The following is a 24,395-nucleotide window of genomic DNA, read 5'->3' as shown; positions in this document are numbered from 1 at the left end:
TGGGAGGACCTGTTAACCTGCAGGCCCCTGTTGGTTAAGGCTGTGAACAAGGTTGTATTCTGCTCGGTGGGTTCTGTGTGCTCCAGAGCTCTTTGCAGCCTGGTTGGCTGCCTGTTTGTTGTCTTCTGTCCACCTGCATCTCAGCTGCAGGAGATGTGGTAGAGGAGCGGTATTGCTGCTCAGCAGAATGACTCTGTAAGTGTTTACAAGGGCCGCTGAGCTTTTGGAGGATGTCACAGTTGCTGAGGCAGCAGCGATTCACCTAGGTGTACAACACTGGGGATGGCTGGTACAGTTTGGGGAGTTTCCTGCTTAGGAGTGATTCCTGCCTCTTTGCAGCTGAATGCCTTGGAGCGTGGAAACCCAAAACCTGGGCTGCTGCAGTTGTTTCTCTGAGCATGTGCAGAGCGATACCAGCGTTGGGCCCCAGTAGCAGTGGTGAGGTCCTCTCACCACTGCTCTCAGCAGAGGAGAAAGCTGGTGGGGAAATAAGAAGCATTGTGGGGTGGGGAGGAAGGCTGGAAGACAGGTGTGCAACTTGGAGACTTGTTGAGAGGAGGGACCCACTGGAGAGAGAAGCAAAAGGAGAGTAACTGCAGCTATGGAGATAAATCAGAACTTGTCAAAACTGGGAGGAAGCTGGAATAAGCAGGAGCTGGAAGCAAGCAGGGGTGTTCATAGTCAGAAGGTCAGGCAAGCGGTTCTAGCACAAAGGCAATGACAATAAGCAGGATGGATTAAGAAAGTAAAGCAGCAGGAGTATTGGGGAATTTCTGTGTGCTTGAAACTGGGACATTATTTCACAGAAACTTTGAAAACCTACAGCAGGCCAAACCAGGGAATCTCTTAAGTTAAAGTTATTTAATCCTGAAGTACAGCTAAGAGAAAATCAAATCCTAGCTCAGGATTGGATTCAGGCCTAGGCAGAAGGAGATGTCTGTGCAGTAAGAGGGACAGACCTAAATTCCCCTTGAGTTCCTGCCCTGGTGTATTTGCTCCTGTAGGTATTTATTTTAATCTCCCCAAGTTAGTGGCTCCTTTAGACCCCAGTATCTCAGGGCTCTGTTTCCTCACGTGCTTAAATCTCACACAAGTCAGCTTTAGCTGATTGAAATTTAATTCAGCTTTAATTAATGACGTGGAATTGGCTGAATTGGGGTTGCGGGTCCCTTGAGTCACAACTGTGCTATTGCAGGCTGTGGTATTAAACACACAGAAACCTACAGCATGTACCACTGAGACATGGATCAGGAGAAGGGGGGCAGATTTGGGGCTGTACCGAGCCATCTCGGGCCAGGAGAGGTCGTGTATGATGGGACATGGCATGCTTCAAAGACCTTGCTCTGAACCCAGTCCTCACTTGAGAGTGGATGTATAGTCCCTGCCTTAAGGGACATGAAGCCTTTGTTAAGCAATCCCATGAAAGCACATACGTTTGCCATTAAGGCTCAATTGCTTCATTTTGAGATGGATGGAGCCCCTGGGTACTCGGCATTAGGCCATAAATGTCCAATATCAGGATGTCACAGAGCTCAAGATAATGACATTAAGTGGGTTTCCTGTAGTGTCTGAGATCTGGATTTCTAAAGCCCAGCAGTGCCTGTCCTTCAGTTTGTGCAGTGGATTTATCCGTGATACTTCAGTGATGAGAAATCCTCGAATGGAGGACAACCCCAAATCTGAAGCACATATTTTTGCTCCCTGCTCATAGTGTTTCTGGGGCATTTTTATCCATTTTTATATGGTGGTGTGTTACAGGCATTGTTTTTAACCACCGTTTGTTATATGGATCATTTTATATGTACATCATTTCATGCACTAGGCTAATTTATTACCTGATACAATTTTCAACAAAAAACCTTGGAAGTAGTCAGTCTCAGAACCATTAATGAAACTGTTTCTTAATGAAAGCATTTTTTTTATTAAACAGTGACATAATTCAATATTTACTAAACTATTTTTTTCCTTTTTTTTTTTTTAATTGCTTCTCTGTTGAGATTCTGCCGGGCTAAATATAAACATGAAACACTTCTTCAGTTATTAACTCAAAAAAAATAGTTGCAGTGCACTGAGAGGTACAATAGCACTGTCATCATACTCAAGTAAGAGCTGCAACTCTAAGAGTGCATTCTTTATACATAACTGATAAAATACTCTAAATCTAAAGTTATGACCTCTTTCACTTTTTAGAAGTGGATTTTCATCTCCTTCTCGAACCTGGGAAGTTTTCAGTGAGGGACAAACTAGTCCTTCCCTCCTCCTCAAAATGAAAGCCAAAATACACAACTCAGATGGGTAAAATAAATTTTAAAATTAGAATATATTCCCATTCAGACTTTAATTTTACTTCTGCTCTGCAAGAGAGAGAGTCAGTTACCCTGGTCATTTTGGCTGACGTGATTCTTGGCTTTGCTTAAATTATTGATTATAGCAAGGGGAGGGACTTCGTGATGAGAACAGCGCTCTCACTAATAGGAGCCTTTCACTAAATCAATTTCTCCCATTGCTGCAATGCACCTTTGGGGAGTCAGAGGTTAGCAGCTTTAACAAGAATTTTGTCTTCAAAGAGTGAATCTTTGCCATACGTTTTTCTAAGCTTTTTCTTTTTGTGTTTGTACAGGCAGCAAAGGAGGAAAATATAACGTGAAAATATTTCCAGGGGTTGATTTGCAGGGTGAGGGCTGTTCTGGTCCAAAGTTGAGCTGATTAAATCTTGATGTGATTGATATCTAAAGGCTTGTGGGCTGAAAGTACTGTTTCAAAAGCTTGTCTCCTGAGCAGAGTCAGTCAGAAAATACATCAATGTCTTGCAAACTGGAATCAATTCAGTAGAGAATGCACTATATGCACACACTGCTGTAATTCCTGTATAGCCATCTCTCCCATTTTTTCCTGGCTTATTAGAAAACGCAGTCATTTATATGGTCAACATGTGGCGTTTCCTCTGTTGCATCTACCGGTAGTTCAATAGGGGTGGCTTTTCTTTTCTCCTACCCAAAGCACCATTCCATGTTAGACTAATTAAGTAATTGCCTGTTTAAACATAGCAGTGTATTTTCCCATATTTGAGTTGGAGATGCTACACTGAAGGAGAATATGAAGCTGTTGGGACATGTATGTAGCAAACTTAAAGGATGCTGGTAGCAGATCAGTACATGTTGAATTATGCGGGAGCGTCTAGTAACTGTAAGTAGCACTTCCTTTCTATTTTACTTTTGTGTGGCTCTGGCTGATAGTGTCACTTAGCTCTGGATATTGAATACAATTATTTTATCTGTGAATAAAATTTCTGCTCAGTGGAAGATCAGCTGGTGTCTGACAGGATAAGTTGCGGAGTGCAGGGTGTGCAGTTCCTGCTGTAAAGGTGCCTTTCTGAATGCTCCTCATTGCAGCAGGGAATCGACAAGTGGTGTTTTAGACTTGCGATCCACAGAGCTCAAAGGTTTTTTACATAGGTTTAAAATCCATTATGATCCATTTCTCCTTCACAGGTCACAAATTCCTCTCCTGAGACTGCTTTATTTTCCTTGTAGTCAAAGCAAAGAAAAAAATCTGTCTAAATAATATAGGAGCACTACCCCCAGCCATTCCCTAAGGGTCAAGGTAAAGCAACTCTTGAGGGCTGAGGTTTTTTGGGTTAGAAATGTGTGGGGCAGGTTATAGCTGATATTTGGTTGGGATCTGTCAAAGAATGTTGACTAATATCTTGGGTAATTTTTTTTTTTTTTGTTCATGCTGCCAGCCATAAATCAATCAATTTGGTCAGGTCAGAAAAATGATCTTTTGTTAGAAAGCCGGTTCACACAAAACCTTTACACAACTTTTTGTCTTTGTGGAATTGTAATTAAACAGCATAATGGTATTTGCTCCTTACAAAACCAAACAAGTAATAAGAAATAGTGATCTGGTTTGGCTTCTGTAAAGTTATTTGAAATTTAGTTGAATATTTTTTTATTTTGTAGGCGAGCTAACATCGCTTGTCACACTCTGTAGCTGTAGCAGACTTTCAAAATAACATTTGGTCTTAAACTCAAATTACTTTATTTTCTTTTGTGCTTAACTAAACCAGAATAATGAATCTCCCTTTTTAGCCACTGGATCCTGTTAGCAGATGAACTAAGGAACTGTGTAGTCTTCTGACTGCATTAATTTCCCAGGGTTAAATGTGCTGAAATGCAACCAATGTGTTTTTGACTAAGAGATTTGAAAAGTAGGAAGAAGATATCAGAAAAACGGGGTTTCAGGACTAAGCTTCCCCTAGAGTTGGAAGCTTATTTGATTTTTTCATAGGAGATTGTTTTTTCTCCACTGAAATGAGTGTTTGGGGCTTTGTAAAATTACATTCAGGATATGTATGGTGAACAAGGTCCTTATACAGCTATCAGAATGAATGTCTGATCATTTACAGATCTTTTTTTCTGTATTTCTCTTGATTTTGTGTCACAATTGAATGCTCACTTCCATAACTATACTTCACATTTACGTACTTTAAATATACCAAGTGTACTTCTTTATGGGAAGTTCCTTTTTCCGAAGATTGTCTAATCCTATCATTATTTCTCAAGGAAAATGAAGATTCTTTAATAAGCTTCTTGGAGTAGGGCAATGTGGAAGTTACCCCAGTCTCTGTTCCTCCCAGTGTCTTCTGTCCACACACATCCACTTTGGTTTTAGTTTCAAGGGGCTGGTTCAGCAAGCAGAGTTGCACAGTCCAGAGGGCTTAACACTTCTCAGAAGTAAACTCCCTTTTTTGGGTGGTCGGGTGCCTCTAGCTTGAGAGATGCTTTTGTTAATCTGTGAGAAACTTCAGCAGTCCCAGCACAAAACCAATTGAGCAGCAACTTGGTAAGAGTTTTGGTTTCCCAGAAATGATGAGGTGGGGTGGGTTGTCTCTCAGGTGTCTCTGCCAGGAGTAGGTAGAGGTGCTATCTCTGAGTTTGACCAACAATTCAAGGTCACTGCTTCAAAATTTTGTGAATCTCAGCATAATAATTGATGTTATATCTATTAAAAAAAAAGACAAAAATCTACTTATTTAAAAGTTGTGCTTCCTGCAGACCACACCTGAAATATTCTAGCAATTTTAATTACTAGTTGTATTTTTTAACCTTTCGTTTTATATATTCAGGTATACAAAGGAAGTTTTCCTGTAGGTGAAGGGTTATATCTAGCCTTTGCAAAGTAGATCTCTCTTGTTTTCCTCTGCTAAACCACCTGCAAGCAGGGCAAGGGGGACAGACTGAGTGCTGGAAGCAGAAAGGCTCTTCAGAAGGGAGTGGAGGGAGTTTTCAAGTGTTGTTCTCTTTACTGTGAACTCATTTGTTTTACATCCTCTCTTTAATCACACAAGGACACTTATAAAATGTGTTTAGATAGGTTGTAGTACTAATGAACAAGAATGAATGCTCCAGTTTACACCAAAAAACCATTTTAAAACTAAATGAAAGCAAAGCTGTAATTTTTCTTCAAACAGATATACTGAGCTAGGGATTTTAAAAAGTAGCAGATACCACCAGACACAATACAAAATTTCTGTCAAAAATGCTGAAAATAAGTGTAAATTCACAACAGTAATATTTCTTTAGCATTTTAAAATTAAACTTTTTGAAATTAAAAAGCCTTGTGACTTCAATTCTGCAATGAAGAAGAGATCTACTATCTTATTTGGTAATATGCTAAAGGTCTTCTGATGGTATGTGCTTTTTTATTTTTGACTTGCTGACAAGCAATGTGATGGTCTAAGTTTAGAAGAGAGAGAAAAACCTTTCTGTCCTTCTGGTGAAATTGTTGCAAAAGGGTCAGTGTAAAGACCACCAGATCAGGTTATTTTGGCTTAGTTGTTTTTCCTTTTCACCTTACAGTCAGGACTGTATGTTGTGCTGCCCACTGTCTTTTATCTGGGTTCATTCTGCTTTCAGAAGGTGGCAGGATTTGCTGAGATTTTGGTATCACTGCAGAAACAGTGAATTTCTAAGTAGCATCTCACGTCCAGTTTCGGTCATCTCTCCTTGCTATTTCTGAATGCAAATAATGAGGGAAGCAAGACTGTAAATATTTACTGGCGTAAGAGCTCTTCTGAGCTGTAGTAATTGTCATATGTAAAAGCCTGTAGTGTAAGCAGTGTTAATTACCTCTTGAGAACAGTAAGCTCTGCAGTAATTACTAGCTGAGGTCTACTCTTAGTTACTGCTCTTTGTGGTATATCTAATATGTTCTCCTTTTCTTATTCATGAAGATATTTAAGCCCAATAGATATATTTGTCTACAGATACATTTTTGTCTATTAGATGGCTCTGTACAATTTAGCATAAAAGTAGTGTCATCTTCCTTTTAGATACATGTTAATATAAAATTGAAGGTGACAAATGTATAGGAATAATGATATTGAGTCTCAAAACTCCTGTATTGCTGTTGTCATATGAGGTTATTGTGTATCTCAGGGTAGGAAATTGTGTACCTTTATATTTAGGAGAACAAATTTATTGTGGATTTTCCTTCTGGGAATCAATCTATCTATATGTTTCCCTTAGAGGAAGCTTGGATACATTGGTTTGAGGGTTTTCATATGACATGTGGCTTTTTAATCTGACTCAGTGTGGTCGTTATGGTTACTTTTATTAAAGTGTATTTCAGTAATACTAGTTCCACTGTTTCGAATACAAACTAAGCACTGACTGGAAGGTAGAGCTCATTTTTGCAAGAATTAGAGAGGTTACAGTCCAATTTTGTACATCACCAGCTAGTACATCGACTTGTAAGAATGGCCATATCCAACAGACCTCAGGCTCCTTTAGTTCTTTACGGGTCGCCTTTGCAGTGGTCAGTAGGAGAAACTTATGGGAATAATAAAAACAAAAACCAGGGCAAGCTTAAAGAAGTTCTCTCCCTATTATATCTTCACCACTTTCAGCAATTGGTGGGTTTAGGGCTTTCAGACTTGGTATGTCATTCATGTTATCTTCTTTAATTGCTCTTGATAGACTTTTCTAACATGTATTTATTTAATCATTTTTGGTCTCATTTGTATTTCTGGCATCCATAACATCCTGTGACCATAAGCTCCATAATTTAATTAAGTGCCGTATGAAAAAGCACTTCCCTTAGTTATAAAATTGCTCTCCAGTAATTTCATTAGTTGCCCATTGCTTTTCTGTTATAGGAACCAGTAAATAACAGTGAATGATCATTTCCTTTCCATCCTTGCCTTCTTCCCACCATTCATGATTTTACAGACCTCTGTGACACCCTCCCCTCCTCCCTGTCTTTCTTCTCCGAGCTCCAGAGTCCCACTGCACTCCATGTCTCTGCCTGCAGAGCACTTTTATCTGTCTTTGTCTTTTCTAGTTCTGCTGGAAAAGGGTTGTAGCATGGATGGTGTTGGTCTCTTCTCCCAAGTAGCAAGTGACAGGACAAAAGGAAATGGCCTCGAATTGCGACAGGGAAGGTTGAGATTGGATATTAAGAAAAAATTCTTCACAGAAAGGGTTGTCAGGCATTGGAACAGGCTGCCCAGGGAAATGACGGAGTCACCACCCCTGGAGGTGTTTAAAAAGTGTTTAGATGAGATTCTTAGGGACATAGTTTAGTGCTAGAGTTAGGTTATGGTTGGACTCGATGATCGTGAGGATCTCTTCCAACTGAAATGACTCTGTGATTTTGTAATATTGCACAGGAAAGAGCGCACATTAGTCCTGTGTTAGTTGAACTCTACATTAAAGCAGTACGATTTTTGTCTTGATCTTTGGTCCTAACAAAACTTTGACTGCCAGTGAATACCAAGCTGCTGTTTTCAGAGAGCTCAGTGACCTTGATCCTTCCAGAGTGCCAGAAAGTAATTAATTGACTGCCGTTACATATGGCCATTTTAAGTAGCAGAACAGAAAAGTAACATTAAAGGAACTTTAATAAAGTAATAATAAACCAGGGCATGGACATCCGTGTGGTAAAGGAAACTTGAAAGTGAAGCCTCTACATTAGAAAAACAGTTCTCAAAACCATGTGTGTCCTAATCCTGTAGGAACTATTTGTAGTCTCCTCGTTTTGCACAGCAACAAAGGTAAATATCAATCCAGAAAGGGAAGTCTTCACGTGCTTTTCCTGCTTCCCAGGACCACCTGCAGCCCTTTGTGTCTGCAAATTGTAACATTTTCACCAAAGATGAGATACTGTTTTCAGCTGAGGGAAGGACCACACTGTTACCTGTTCATCTCTGGATGCTTTACTGTTTGTGACAATTCCTGATGAGAATCAGCTGTGTCTTTTCGATAGTGGTCATCGATCTCCATGGCTTGTGGTACATCATATACTGGAGATCTTTCGGTCCTTGTTTTTACTGTGCTTTGGCGTGTTTACTTTCTTACCAGGCAAACAGTTGTTTTGAGGGAGTCCTAGCTCAGGTTTCACAACAAAGGAAACTTTTGAAGTTGTTATATTCTGGGCATATGCAGCTTTAAGGAGCATTTGTCCTCAGCTTTTAAAAGTGAGTAGCTATTTGCTAATATACTTGGAATTGAAGGAGGTGCGAATTGAAAATGAAATTCTGTTGTGGTTCTGCAGAATTGCAAAATTAGTCCCTCCCTTTTTCTGTTTTTAAATGCTTGTCTGGCATAAGACTTCAGCTGATGTGTGTTAGGTTTGTTTTTGGCTACCGTTTGCTAAGTTAGACTTGCTTTTGTGAAGTTAGACTTGCCTGGGTGATGGGTGACAACAGGTAATTTTCTGAATTTTCTTCTAACTCTTTGTTAGTGATTATGTCAGAGATACCAGTTTTGTCGTCTTAAGCCTGGGTTTCTGCATCTAGTTTCAGTTGTGTGTAAAACCATCCCTGTGAAAAATAAATACAAAATTCTGGTGCTGGAGTGCCACAAAGTAAATACGAGCATGAAAATAATTTTTCTGGTGCTGGATGAATACTTCAAAAGATGGTTAATATCTGAGTTTGCTTAAAACCAAAATATGAGTGGAGCAATGTGAAATACTTAAACCTCTAAGTTAAGAGAGCTCCGCATGCGCTGTCCCTCACCGATGGGAGGTGAAATACAACCAGTTCCCCTGACACTTGCGTTTGCCCTCAAAAGCCCCTGTTCATAAAGCCTTCTCATTGTAGATGCTATATGTTGTGTTTCATATATGGCTCTGTGCGTTGTTCAGGAAAAGACTTAGTTCAACTGAAGCAAGATTAATTTTGAAAAGGTTAAGGTTGTGTTTTGTTTTGTTCTAAATAAAAACAAAAACCAAAAGTCCACAAGCTTGAGGGATGGGAAGTGGAGCTCAGTTCACATCTTACAAGGCCTCAGCTCAGCATTTAGCTGCCTGATGTGCCCGAGCTGCTCCTGTAACATCTTTCTTTCCAGGCAAACTATAGGCCCCGAGGGCCACCGAGTTCCTTCCTATGCTTGTGCAATGTTTCATGCTTATGCAGCTCTAATGGTAAAAGAGGATTTTCATCATAATAACTTCTCCCTTCCCTTCAGTAGTTTAGCAACATGAAATTAATCTGGAGGTGAGGAAACGTTAGGTCTTCAGCTTAAATGTTGGGGTAAAAAAAGGAGCCTTCAGCTTGTTCTGTAATGCTCATTCAGCTACAGCTTTAAGGTGGCAAACTAATCCATTATACAGATCGTTAAAAGTAACATTCTGGCTTTTGCTGATAGTACTAAACTGACTAAATTCGGTAGAATGGGGGAGGAATTACTTTTTTGCCACATCAGGAAGAGCAGCCCTTCCTGTGGAACAGGAGGGGACTCTGGCACATGGAGAGACTGAAGCACAATGTCTGGTCTCTTTTGATGCACCTTGGTCTTGTGGTTGGTGTTTGGGTGCTTGGAGCCTGCACAGGCCCCGGGGAGTCTGCAGAGTCTGGGCATCACACCAGGCAAGTTATTTAGTGCGTGTCAGACCCTTCTTTTCCTACCTCTGCCCGGCTTTGTTTACATTGATGCTTACACTCTCCTGCCTCACAAGGTTGGTGTGAAGGTGAAGTTGCTGTTTTCGTGGCATCCTAGAGCATTTCTTGTGCTGTGTGTGAAGCTATGCATACACATGGACTTGGGAATGAGTAGAACTTTTATCCGAGATGGGAAATGGCAGTTCTTGCAGATTTTGCTTTTTCATGAAGCGCAGCATTTAATTTCAGAGAGTAACTCTGTTATAATTCAATTTTATGTTCTGTTTTCATTGATTCACTAAATTCAGAAGGTTTTTCTAATGCATTTGCACAGTGCTGTAAATGAAGCTGTCAAAGAAAAGCAATTTTAGTCAAGCCACCATTTGAATTGCGTGTCTGCCACTGGCCAACTTCACTAGCTTTTAATTAGTCAATCATGTGCAGAAAACTCATTAATGAGCATTTCTATAAAATTTCAGACTATATCAATATATTTATGCAGTATGTTCTCTAGAGAAGTAGCCCTTTCTTTCTCTACCTTGTTTGCTCCTGAAGTCAGTAGACTTCATCATATTTTAGACGAAGAAAATTATCATTTACTCAGTACCTGACTTCTTAGGCAGATTTCTTTTTTCTACAGTCAGATTCCTTTTTCCATGCTCTAGCTTACTGCTTCTTTCATTCAGATTAAGGAGGCGTTCACTAACGTCACCAAATTTAAGCTGAGGCTCTTCCTATTCCTCAGTTGAAACAAATCTGATGAAGCTGTGGACTCCAAGCCTGTTGCTCTTCTTTAGCACCAGGACTTGATGGCAAAAGCATTGTAGCAAAGTAGAGACATAAGATCTTTCTGGTGTGGTGTGTGTCAAGGTAAGTAGCACCAGCTACTTGCAGAAGGTCTGAGGTAGATGGGACCCACTTGTGTCTACAGCCAACCTCAGCAAAACAGAGTTATGAGTTGGGAGTTTGTAATGTTTGATGCTTGTAAAACAGAGTTTTACCTGAAAATAAAGCCTTGTGGTGCAGCAGTTCCTGTGTGGAGAGCTGAGGCTGTTGAGGTGACCGTACTGCTGTACACCACACACTGGTGCAGTGTCTCCTCCTGCTCTGCAGGCATCTTGTGTCTTCAAGTCAGAAGGATGTCTGATTTTAACTGCTTTTGTGTCAGTATTTATAGACTGAATCTTCTTGTTTTGTGTGGTTATTCCAGATTATATTTGTTCATTGCCTGAAATGAAATCGTTAATGGTCTCTTCTGTGGATGGTTTGACACTAACATATCAATTTGTTTCGAGGGGACAGGAGATTCAGGCTCTTTATTTCAGGAGAGAAATACATAAATGCAGAGCTGTCACTGAAGTGATTTTTCTCTGTTTTTCTGCCAAGTGGTTGGCTGCTGTTGCTGAGACAGAGAAGTTTTGTGGGAATAGGGAAGGCTGGACTCTGTGCATGTACAAATTGCTTTTGCTGGGCATGCTGTGCAGTGTGTCTGCTGGCATGACAGGGCATGTGCAGGCTTTGCTGTGTGAGTCCGGGCTGAGATGGTAATTTAATTTTTTTCTTCTTTAACCTAGACAAACCCCTTCTTCTAAAACAATGCGAAGTAGTTAAATGGGATATGAACCCAGAACACAAGATCATATGCTGCCATCCTGCTCTTGGTGGGGAAAGGCATGGGAAGAAGAGATACTGTGCCAAAAAAAAAAAAGAGAAAAAAAAAAAAATATATATATATGTATGTATCAGAAAAGCAGGTGTAAATTGCTGCTGGACTATTTCAGCCCCAAAAGCTAACTCACAAGATCATTTTTAGTGATTTGCTAATGAAGGGAAGATACTGGTCTGGATGAATTATCTGTTGCTTAGAGTCCTCCATGGTGAGGAGGTCCCTGGGGGTGCAGTCCCACAATGTGCAATCGCAGTGGATTTAGACCAAGTTAGAGGGAGGTACACTCTGCTGTTTGTTGGACTGTTATTATTTTTAAGTAAAATCTTTTGCCATCTAGTGGTAAGAATAGAGAACTTACATTTCAAATAAAAAACTCGCTGATATGGGTCATATACCAAGTGTATTTCTAAGAAGGAATAACTCACTAGAACAGTAGCAAATTATTCTGACTTCTGTGGAAATCAGTTGGTAGAAATCTTCCAAGGGAATGGTGCATGTTGTTAACATAGTATTTGAGACTATATCTCATTTAAGCACATAGCTGGTCAACAGGGCATTCATTTGTGTGCTGCTCTCACTCATTTGGGACTCCTTTTCGTTCCACCCCAGGGAGTACCTACCTGCTTCTCCCTGGATCCTGCACTTGGCCAGTGTACTGTGAATGCCTCTGTGGTGGCTCATTCCCTCCACCAGTAGGATGAAGAAGAGAATTGGAAGGGCAAAAGTGAGAAAAACTCATGAGGCAAGATAAAGACAGCTTAATAAGTGAAGAAAAAAAAATAATGCCAAAAAAATCAAGCAATGCTAAGACAGTCACTGGCCACCGCCCACCACCAGATGGATGCCCAGCCAGTCTCTGGCTGGGAGCAGAGAAACAGAGAAGGTCTTGGCCCTATGCAAGCACTGCTCAGCAATAGCTAAACTACTGGTATGTTTTCAACACTTGTTTTGGTCACAGGTGTAAAACACAGTACCTTACAGGGTGCTATGAAGAAAAATTGACTTTATCCCAACCAGGCCCAGTATAGCCTCTTAGTTTCCAAACTCTCCTAATGTTTATCAGCTCCCTAATCAAGAGATGGAGCTCTCGTCACACAGTAAAGTCTGTGCAAGAGGTATATGTAGGATGTGCCTCCACTACAGCACTTCCAGGTAGCGATTCACCAGCCTTTTCTCCAGCAGAGGTGGTCCTTCCTCTATGTCCATCATTTCACATTGCCACCACTGCTTCATCTGGCTAAGCAGCTGCCCTCTCCAGGTGGGACAGGTCTTCCCAGAGCCTGGCTTCTTCCTGGTCCACAGCTTCTGCCATGACAGCCCCCTTGAGCCAGCACTTCAGGTCACCTCCACATCTTCCTTCCTTTGCTGGACTCTGCTTGTTTCATGACTGGATGGTTTTGGTTGGTGAACAGGCTAGTCCTCTTGTTCGTATCTATTTTTGACCCCTTTTCCAGGAAGGAACATGTAGACCTTCTTCACGGTCTTCTTGTGGTACTTTTCCCCACTGCTGCTGCTATTAGTATCAACTCCTGTAAACACAAGCTGCGGTGCTGGTTTTTCATGGCTTCATCTCTGGACGTCAGGCTGTATTGCCCCTGAGCAGACACCTCACAGAGCCTCAAAATTCTCCCAGTTAGGCAGGATGGGTAGTACCAGCCTGAGTACCTGTCCAGGGCTGTCATTAACAGTTCTTCTGAACTTTGCTCCTGAAGTCGCTTGCCCTTGGGTTTAGTTGGTTGTTGTGCTAGTACTTCAGTCCTTGGGGTTTGGTGGTTGAAAGGGAGGAGAAACCAGGACATGAAAGCAAGTGGATTTAGTAGTGTGGGGTTTTTTTCTGAATGTTGACAAATGTGGTTTCCTTTCTCTTCCTTAAGATTAGTCATATCTACTTGAATGCCTTGTATGCCTGTAGTAACTCCTGATTTATACAGCAGGACGAAGATCACATCACATTTAAGAAAAAAAAATACTACAGGTGATTCATCCCAAGCTTTCTTTGGATTTTTAAGAAGTCAGTCTTTTCTGATTATGGTTTATTGTACAGTTGATCAAAATGGCAATTCATTTTGACACAGATTGTGTCTTGTTACTGGTATGCCTGTAAAATCCCACATTTTGGTATGTTTTCCTGGAACCTGTTTGAGAATCATCTTCTCTGCAAACACATGTGGCAGGTTCAGCGATTCGGCAAGGAGGACGATGGCGTTGTCATGACAACCAGTTGCATGCTGTGAGAAAAGATGATGCCAAATGAACAGCTTTGGCTGTTTATCACTCCTCATTGAGTAATGTTCTCCAAATTAGACAGGCTTGTCAGATTTATAATTACTTGTCCTAGTGGCTTGCATTTTTGCTGCGTTTGTTTCTGAGATAGCATTGATGTGTCTTGCAATGATGCTCAGATGAGACTACCTGCTGACCATCATTACTGTGAATTATAAGAGTAGGTGGTACCATCAATTATGCTGTACTGTGTGCAAAGTGAGAAGAAAATTTGTCTTTGGGGTCTTTTTCTTGTTAAACCTGAGCAGCTTAAACACTTAAACTTGCACATTAAGCCTACTACAGGAAATAAATGGAACAAAAATATTCGTTGCCTGTGTTCTTTCTATTGTGCTGTTTAATGGAGAGTGCTCATTTAATTTTGTTTGCCTTTGCTTTACAACATGTCTTCCCCTCTCTTCCTGTGCTTGCCGTGGTCTTCAGTGTGCATATGGGGTGGGGGAGCAATATACTCCCTTTAGGATCAAGTCCCTGATCTGCTGAAGTCATTGGCATCTTTTCAAGAAGACTTCAGTTTCCGTGGCTTTCTTTTTGTCTGTTGGTGATTTTTGGTGTTGTTTTGTGGGATTTTTGTGGGATTTTTTTTGTTTGGTTTGGGTTTTGTTGTTGTTTGTTTGTGTGTTGTTGTGTGGTGGTTTTTTTTTTTTTTAAATTGGGTTTTTTGGTTGTTGTTTGGGGGTTTTTTTGTTTGTGGGTTTTGGGTTTTTTTGCTTTTGTATAGGCCCAGAAGAAAACCATCTTTATTTCATGATTTTGGAAGTTCAGGTGACTAGTTTACCTTCAGAAAGGGAAGAAGCTGGATTATGTTCCTTCTAGATGGGAGTGTTGAGATTTGTTATTGAAATGGTGTGGTATATTTCTAGTCTTTATCAAGAAGAGATCCTGATTAATTTAGCACAAGCACAATGGCATACAGCCAGGTTTTGGTACCAGATTGGTGATAAACCAACTTATGACAATGGCGGGTGGAGTATTTGGTTTGTTTTATACTGATAAATATGGTTTGCAAAGCACAGTGGAGAAGCCACTTCTGTAGTTAACAGAATGCGATACATAGAAAATCAAGTATCTTGCCAGTATTCTTCTGTTCCACTGTTGTCTTAACACCACATCATCCCTGATTGAACATTTTACTTCAATGTTGTTCTTTTTTTTTTTTCTTTAAAAAAAAGAAAGAGTAATTATTGTCTGAGAACTTTAACACTACTTGCTGTTAAATTAAGAGTATTGTGCTATACTTGCATTCCTGCTCTTCCAGAAACCGCCTCTGGAGCTCTTGCCATTCTCTTTCCATCTGTATTTGTTTCTAAATGACTGCCTTTCGCCTTCAGTGAAAGGCATTTCTAGCTGTGCCTCTAGAAGAAAGCCTAAACTAGTTAAAAGCTGCTTTGGTTTCATGGCATTTGATCTCTCTAATTACAAAATATCCACTAATTACATCAGCAGAGAATGGTGCTGACATGGCCAGGGATGGCAGCTGGAAAGCTGCATTGTGTTTGGATAGCAGCCGTGCTGTTTGCACCTGTTGCGATGCCACCAGTGCCACCTGTGCTTGGTGAGTGGCGACCCTGCCTTGCAGGGGATGCCTCTCACTGGGAAACAGTTCGTAGCATCACAAAATGATGGGAAAATAAATGGTCTCTATTTACAGCACAAGTTTATCTGCTCTGACAGATCTCGCTGAATGCGGTAGTTTTAATTTCTGTTTAATTGAACAAGGGCTAAGGAGTGATTCACAATGGCAGCGATTTGATTACTATCCTTTCCTTTGAAACAGCAGTGAAATAAGTGATAAAAATACTAATCTTGCCAAAGAGCTTGGTTACCGATCACATGTACTCTTCAGTGAATTAGTTATATTGTTTATTACAATCTCTTTTCAATGTCATAACACTGTTTCCTAGATCAGCCCCAGATAGTAAAGTAATTCTGGCTTGAAATACAAATGTAATTACTAACATTTCTAATTATTACATCAAACTTTTAGTATCTGAACTATAGCTACAGCATGGAATTTATCACTGCTCTATATCGGATAATAGGCAAAGGCTGACATTTGGAGAAGAGAATTACAAACAGCAATATGTTACATTATATGGGCTTTATCCTGTCTTCTTTAGAATACAATATGTGTTCATGAAGCTCTCCTAGCCAGAATTACCAATTGAATGTGGCTGTGCTTATGGTTTTGTGAAGGTACATCTCTGTTGCTGGTTGTTTTAAAAGAGTGAATTAATAGTTTTCGTTTTGTTTAATGGGCTTCATTTTTCCAGTATTTTTTAAGTTTTGACTGCTCTCTTCAGTTACGGTGATACTGGGCTGCAGGCTGTATTTGTTGGTTTGTTTTGTTTTTTTTTTTCTTTTACAAGCTTCATGTTTCAGCCATTCAGACAAAAATTCAGACACAAACATTTATTTGTGAGTGAAACTTGACCAGACAATTTCAGCAAGTGGGAGTATTTTCAGACTGTTTCACTCCTTTGTGCATTTATTAAAAATGAAAACAACTATTTCTACATTTTAAGTAAGTCTTTCTCTGGTACTTTTCTAAAGCCTTACTGCCTTTTTGTCAGTTACTTCTTTCTCTTTAGTTTAATTTTGAAAGAGATCTAACTAAAAATTCCCCATTTGGCTTTAAAGGAGAATTGTGAGGCATTTTAGGTGCTGCCCTCCCATTGGGCTCTCACTTCTGATTATTTCAAATTTTCATCATTTTCCCATCCTTTTAAAAATGTTGCTGTCATGGCTGTGTTGCTGAGTCTCTGGAGAGATGAGGGGAGGCTGTGTGGTAGAGTACAGCAAGCAGATTCATCTCTTTGCGTTCTGCAGAGACCACTGCCAAAGGCTTTTGGAGAGCAGCCCTGTGCCCCGTCATGCTAGACCCCATACGAAGGGATTATAGCAGCAGCTCTACATAAGCTCCAGGTAGAGGGGAAGGATCTGGATTCCTGAGGGATTTGTCAGGTCCTGGTGCAGGAAGGCGGTGGAGGCAGGAAGGCCCAGTGGAGTCCACTTTTTTTTTTTCAGTTTCCCCTCAAATGAAGTTAGCTTCTTGTCGTAAATCACGTCTTTCATGTTTTTTTAATATAATCTTCCATTTTAGTCCTCAAAATACTCTACCATGTTTCTTTTACTGTAATCTTTTTTTGCCAGAATTGTTCTGTACTGCTTCCATAATAACGTCCCTATGAAAAGCCAGTTTGCAGATCTTCCCCCATATGGGCAAAACCTTAACATCTGTCTTGAGTGAGACAAAACTCCAACTGAAAAAATATCAGTCCTCATTCTTCAACTTGTCCTTTCACGTCAATCTATGTGCAGGAAAGACCAGCTGTGAACTTCTAACCATGTTGACCTTTAAGCTGACAGTGCTGAGTGGTGACAGCTCACGCGTGTCTTGGGCAGGATTCCAGGGAGCAGCTCGCTGAGGAGGACTGGCAGGCGTGTCGGAGCCAGCGTGGGCAGCTCTGGGATCCACGGTGGCCACCCTTGCTAGTCACGGTTCTCGTGCACACCAAGTTTGGACAGGGATAGAGAGCAAGGTGAAGGGTTGGCTGCAAGCTGACTGCTCAGTCCCCCGTAGTCAGGGCTGAGTTTGGACTTATCTCCAGAGCATATGTAGGCAGTGGAGCCACCCTGTTCAGAAGGGTCTTTCTCCAGAAAAAGAGATGGCTTTCAAAGATCTGCAGTGCTGTGTAAATCATGAGACCTGGATAAAGGCAGACCTCATTCCTTTGCAGAGTTGTGAATTGGTTACATCTTAAAATGGTCTTTCTGCCAATAAAAATTTGACTCTCTTGCTGTAGAGAGAAGTTATACAGATAATATGAATCCAAGTTTATTGAAAAAACCCGAGAAAAGTGTCTGCTTTTTCATAGAGCTTAGCTACAGTGGCTCTCCTTATTCTAATTCAGTATTGTTTTTCTTACTCCTATTGCTTTCGGCGTTTTGTATAAGAAATGTCTTACAATAGAGCAATCCAGGAGATCACAGTTTACTGTAATACACATGGTAGGTAAACCAACATCAATACAAAACTATACATTCTTTTTGTACATCATGCTTTAAATTTCTATAGTAAACCATGCTTTCTGTTGTATCAGAGCACTAATACTTTCAAAACCAGAGCTTTATGAGCAACCATGTGGTCCTGATTCATTGACATTTCATCAACAAATCAGTAAAGAGCAGCAGGGAAGAGGCCAGTAGATGCCAGGTAGAACTTCACTTCCTGGGAATGACTGGGGAGGAATCTGAGAAAAGTTCCTGATGACCATAGATCATCTGCCATTGAGGAAGCATGTAGGGCTTAGCCACCCACAGACGAGAAGAAACCATTTCCATGTAATGTTTTTAGCTCCAAAACCTTGCAGACGTAAGGGAAGTTCTTAGTTTCCAATGAAATCCAATATGTTCAGTTCTGTTTCCTCCTGAGTTTATTCCATGCAAGTTGTTTAATGCCACGTCAACAGAATTGGATTGATGTACAAATATCTGCTGCTTTTCTCCCCATCTTGTGGCTGTCACTTTCTCTTCTACAAGAAAACTGGGGTTCAAAAGACCTGAATGTAACAGGAGATACATATATATATTGGTGTGATGCCTTCCTGTTGTTCTGGGCACCAAACACTGCCCTGATAAGGGACTGTTCTTGCACCAGCCTGTGCGACAAAAATTAGATGCTTTGACTCAGTGTCTTACCACTGAACGCAGTTTCATTCTCATAATTTTGAACAAGCAGTCTTTTAGATGTTGCAAGTAAATCCAGTGCAGGTTGTTTGATTGGTGTGGGGGGGTCTTTTGATAAGATGACTTTAATTAGGAGAAATATATGCTCTGCTACCGTGCATTGAGAAGCATGTGTGAAGAGGATAGAGTACAGCACAACTCCAGATATTTCTTTATATTCTGTCAGTTAATGTATTTGAAGCTAAACTTTATTAGAAGAACTAGTTTATCAGATGGTGTTAGATGGCTGCTGTATTAGAGCAGCTCTTTGGTAAGTAGTGTATTTTTTCCACTCTTTATAGGCCAGGTCAAACCAGGCTTTGTCACCTTACTTTGAGCCTCAATAATTCAGCATGTTTTTCTGGTGTTCATTTATACAGGAACTGTACAAGAGCCGAGCCAGCTGTGCATCACTTGCATCAGAGGCAGACCCAGGGAAGCACTGTTCATGTCTTAGTAATTATATTTTTTTTTCCTTCCCTGTTCCCAGCAGATATATGGAGTGATCATTCATTTCAGACAGACCCAGACTTACCACCTGGCTGGAAAAAAATCAATGACATTGCTGGGATCTACTACTGGCACATACCAACAGGAACAACTCAATGGCAACGTCCCGTATCCGTACCAGCGGATCTCCAGGGCTCACGAAAAGGATCACTTGGTTCCCTTACGCCGTCTCCTACTCCAGAAACTGAGGTAACATACTGTATTTTCTTAAGGGCAGTATACTGAAAAGAAAATGGAAATAACTTTGTGAACTTGCAGGTTTAACTGGTAGCTAAACTGAGCTTTAGAATGTGGGGCTGAATAACATCCCAAAATGTAGCTATTTGTTTATAATATGTCATAATTATCAATTTTCTATGTGCGTTTTTTAATGGCTGTGCCTCATGAAACACCCTAAACTTTGGATGTATAGGGTGAAATCAGACATATTTCAGATAAATTAGACAACCAATACTTGATGAATATGAAGCTACTGCAGTTCTGTAGCATGCGCTGGAGTGTTGCTGCATTACATGGGTATAGGATATGTAAAATTTTTGCACATTGCAGCAGTCTTTTGGCTGGAGTCTTTGTTTGCATCCTCCTTCTTCTTGGTTCACTTCATAGGAATATCACACAAAGATACACGAATCTTTATTTAAGACACTAGTTCTGTTACAGGGTAATTTCCATTGAATAAACACAAAGTAATCTCAGGTGTCTCTTAACATCTTGCGAGTACAAAATATCTGCGCAAGTGGATCACTGTGTTGCAGTCAGGACGAAATTCACCCTTTCTTCCACTTGTGCTGAAAGAGCAATATGTGATACCGCCTTTTAAAATAATCCTTTCAGGCATAGTCCAGGGGGTTGACTGACATCATGTAAGTAAAAAAATACATTATCAGAGAGATGAATATGCTTCAAAACATGCAATCACTTTGTTTTATTGTGCTGGGAAGACTTCTGTGGAGTTCAAAACAATTTGATTTTGTGTTAGTATTTAAATTTATTCTTTTTCATACTAACTTTTCAGACGAAGGTCCACAGTTTTATGAAATCAAAGGAAGTCTTTGTACTAGTTTTGAGGTTTGGATTAGGCAATCCTTCGGTTTTATTTATTTTTTTAAAATACATTTAGATACCAGATTTCTTCTGTTCTTGGTTTTGTTGATATATGCACCAAAATAGCTGAAGTGAAAGTTAAGAGGAGTTAAGGACATTCAAGTCTGTATTACCATCTTGACCTTGAAACTTTTTTCCTGTATAGGCTTAAACATGCACATTCTTGTTCTTTATTTTAGAAAGATTGCTCCCACATGTTCATAAATGCTACTCAGAAGGTTTGCGAACTTGACCACACCATGTCAGTTTTAGTTTGTATCAGTCAAGCTCCCGTAGAATGTACTGTGCACCAACCACACTGGAAGTTATTTCTGAGCGGGTTCACAGAGAAAAAGCAATTGTTATCATTCAAGTAGAAAACAAGAAAAAAAAAATATATATATATCCAGAAATGCAGAGTGTAAACTGCTGCACATGCTCCCAGGATAAATTCCTGTAATGTACATGTAAGTGATATAACTTCACCATTAAGTATTTTTCTTACTCTAAAATATGGAGAATAGGGCTTTAATTAGTAAGTTGTAGACATTTTTCACAAAAACTCAGAAATCAGTATGGTTGGTAAATTGCAGGGGGAAAATACATATATTCATTTCAAATGTTTTTCTACCTCTGTTTGAAATGTATTTACAATTAAAATTTCAGACATGCTGGTAGTGTGGCAGATGTCCCTTTAACCTTTCTGAGTTGTGTTTGCTTTACATGAATAATTTGTGATTATAAAAAGCTATAATTAATTCTCAGCAATGAAATGTACGAACTATAACAACGTAGATTTTAATACAGTGTTAAGTAAGGCATTTGAGGAGTCATTCTAAAATGCCATGTATGTGAATACGTAGAAGGCTTACCTAGGTTTTGATATGGCAGTTCTAATTCAGCAAGGCATTAGATCCAACAAAGATTTATGCATGTTCAGTTCTATGGCAGTATAAAGACCTTGTACGGTGATATAAAAGATGATACAGAAAATAGGTGAGTTTCCAAATTTTGTATTAGTATGATATTATATGGTTATTTTAATTGTGGGTATAGATGAAGGCATTTGTCTCTTGAAGGTTTCTGTATTAATTGATAAACATCTTGCATACCATTATTTAAACAATACTGATTTTTTGACCAAGTGGTTAAGATAGCATATACAATACCAGCAGACTTGCAGTAATGGAGTTCAAAACGAGAGTGTGAACTGCACTCAGGACTTTGTCCACTGCCAAATTCTGAAACTGCTACAAAGAAGGGGCAGACCTGGAGTTATGATGAGAACTCTTAGGAAAAGTCTTGTATTTCTTGAAATCACAGCTGTTGAGGTTTCTTAAGTGAGTACTAGAGAAAAAATCCTTTGGGATTCAGCTGGTTCTGAGCAGAACCCTGCTACAGAGCAGTAAGAGGGAAATAAGCCATGGCATGGGGTTAAGAGATGGGGGTAGGTATTTGTATTCTAGATTTAACACTGTCAGCCATTGTGAATCTCTGGGCTTTCATCTCTCTGCAATCAATATGTGCCAGCACCTAATCATCTCCAGGTCACTTGCAGGTGATACTGGTTTCAGTCCCTGTTCACTGCACTGCAGCCCTGCCCCAGGTCCTCCCCCTCTCCCTCCCTGTGAAGGATTAACCTGGATGTCTGTGATACCATCACTTCACAAAGGATGTGGAATTTGAGGTAGAATAGAGACTCCCAAACACCTCTATCCCAATTGTGGTGGATGCCTTCCAGCTGGACCACGTGTGAGCTGTTGTGCTGCTGGCACCCTCAGTGCAGGTTTTGGAAGCCTGTACCCCAAGATAATCTGCTTTGGAAGGGGTGGTTTAGCTCATTCCTATGTGCTGGAGTTTGTATTGCTTTCTTCTGAAAAGGTTGGGGAATATATAGGTTTTAGGCAGATCAGAGAGTATCATTTACCATTGAAGACTGGGGTTGGTAGTATTTCATAGGCTTTCATGAATCCATAAAATATGCTTTTATCTTTATCACATTTGTCTCTGAAGCATCACGTTCTGGTCTTGAGATGAGTTTATTTGAGCTATTTCAGCTTTTGGATTTCTCAAATCAACATTTTGAAACTTTTTTTTTACCCTTTGTCTTCTTTCCTCTTTTTTTTTTTTTTTTTGTTTTTGTTTTAATTTTGTGTCGCTGTCTCTTTAATGATGTGACATATAGAAGCTTTGCTTCATTTGGTAGAATGCAGCTCACAGCTGAGGGCAGTCAACAAAGAACAGATCAAGTCAGCCATTTTTCTGTTGTAGCTTACTCTGGATATTTTGCATAAAGAAAAGCGGTTACTATTGTTGAACAGAGAATCAGAAAAAATGGTTAGGGAGGAACAATGCTGCAATACATACAAATGGCAAAAAGGGTTTTAAAAAAGGAAAAAATGCAAAAATGTCCTTCTTTTGCACAGACTACAAGGCAATTTTTCTTTCACAAGATAATCAGTAAATATCAATTCAAAGCAATTATGGGTTAAGCATTATGCAAAAATCCTGCAGATTTAACAAAAATGCTAATAAATGCTAAATATGGATGACCTGGAATATTCCTTCCCCTCCTTCCCCTCAAAAGCATGAAAATTTATTTTGTTTTTGCACAGCTGATTGAATTTGACTTTGTTTTAGATGACTCTTTTCTCCTGTGTGTTGCCAAATCCTTCCTTGTGCATCTCGGGCTTTTGTAATGTTCTCTTCCAAACTGTAGAGATTTTGCAGCTGCTTTCCCATTTTCTGTGCAGAGAAAAAGCCATAGGGCTTCATTTTCAATAAGAGTTTCTTTGAGATCATGGCAGAATTTGGTGATGTTTGCTGTCTTCTTAAAGCCTGACTCATCCCAGGCCTGGATCACTACTCAAAGTTCTTCCATAGGTGACTTAACCACTAGCAGCTTATAATTAAAGATGAAGGACTTAGTAGGAAAAGCTAGTAACTCTTAATTCAAAAGCATATATGGAAGAGTTGCTCCTGGAAGTTGTTTCCCATGAGTAATTCCTCCAGTGGGGATGTCCTGGAGAGAGACATCCACCCTGCAATTTGATATATTGGGTCACATTAATAGGTACCACTTTATCTTAGGGCTGAGCTGAACAACCTGGGAGAGCTCATCTTAAAAAAGAGGCCACTAATTACAGGAATCCTTGATTTGGTGAAGCTGAAGAGAGGCGGCTGTGGGCCTCTTGGTAACTGAATCTCCTGTCCCACCTGGCTCTTATTCAGGACTGTGGGATTTCTGACCTCATGGGGGAGAGGAGAGGGGCAGCTCCGACACCAGCTGCTTCTGCCAGGCTTTACAGAGAAGGATGAACCTCAGGTTGCTGTTGTGCTAAATGCACTGCTGCTTGCTTGGTTGTGCCAGTGAATGCCTCTGAAAAAATGAAATGGAAAATGAGAGGGTGGGTGGTTTATTTTTTGTTGTTGTTTTCTTCTGTTTTTTGTTTGTTTGTTTGATTTTTTTAGTTTGTTTTTTAAAGCTGCTACATTACAAAACTACTTTTTCAGCGAGAAATCTGTCTGCACTCCTTAGTAATCCTCATTCCCTTTACTGTCCTTTTCTTGTGCTTTGTCTCTAGAAATATTTGATTTTTACCTTGTATGTATTTTATGCTTGTATATATCATTGTGTTTCAGTATTTCTAGTTCCAGTAGCATTAGTGTCTTAACAAAAGTGCCAATCGAATGGAAATATTACTGTTTCCACTTAATTGCTGTTTATGAAAGGCTGTAGCAGCTGTGGCCAACATTCATATTCAGATTCTTTTTGCTTGCTTTTAAGATCATAGTTAAAGAGTAGATTCATTGTCTGTTCCTAATTTATATTAACTTCCCTTGTTTCAATCATTTGTTTTGGTAAGTAACTGTTAGAGGCATGTCTTCTCTCCCCTTCCCTCCAAATGCCATGATATAGTGGAGTAATTAGTTGAAGTTTGAGGTGATCTGTTCCCTAACCCATCCTGTAAATATCAATGCTAACAACAGTGTCTTGTGTTTTTTCTTTTTCTTTTTTTTTCTTTTTTTTCTTTTTTTTTATCAATGTGCTTCTTCCTGTGTGAATAATTATGTGTCTAGAAACAGCCATGGAGTGATTTTGCTGTACTGAATGGGGGAAAGATTAATAGTGACATTTGGAAGGCAAGTATATTGTCAGATTTTAGAACCTTTGATACTATTACCTTTGTTTTTTGCATGGCAGTGGCTGTTTTTTTCCCCTTTTGTTTTTCCATG

The 24,395-nt window shown here is 39.9% G+C and overlaps 1 protein-coding gene across 15 annotated transcripts in view; it reads left to right on the top strand.

Annotated features, from left to right (window-relative positions):
• Positions 1-24,395, top strand: part of APBB2 (amyloid beta precursor protein binding family B member 2) — a 177,137-nt gene that overhangs the window by 90,989 nt on the left and 61,753 nt on the right. For 8 of the 15 annotated variants that reach the window (XM_065837829.2, XM_071807412.1, XM_065837828.2 and 5 more), the window contains 2 exons: positions 19,057-19,265; positions 24,240-24,302. In XM_065837829.2, the coding sequence (XP_065693901.1) occupies positions 19,057-19,265; positions 24,240-24,302 (272 nt within the window). The remainder of the gene's footprint in view (positions 1-19,056; positions 19,266-24,239; positions 24,303-24,395) is intronic. The other 7 variants (XM_071807414.1, XM_065837834.2, XM_065837835.2 and 4 more) reach the window with 3 other exon arrangements.

This window comes from Patagioenas fasciata, chromosome 4 (assembly GCF_037038585.1).
Source record: "Patagioenas fasciata isolate bPatFas1 chromosome 4, bPatFas1.hap1, whole genome shotgun sequence".
Classification (NCBI taxonomy): domain Eukaryota; kingdom Metazoa; phylum Chordata; class Aves; order Columbiformes; family Columbidae; genus Patagioenas; species Patagioenas fasciata.
Note: the sequence above shows the minus strand (reverse complement) of the source record. Positions and strands in the feature narration are given on the sequence as shown.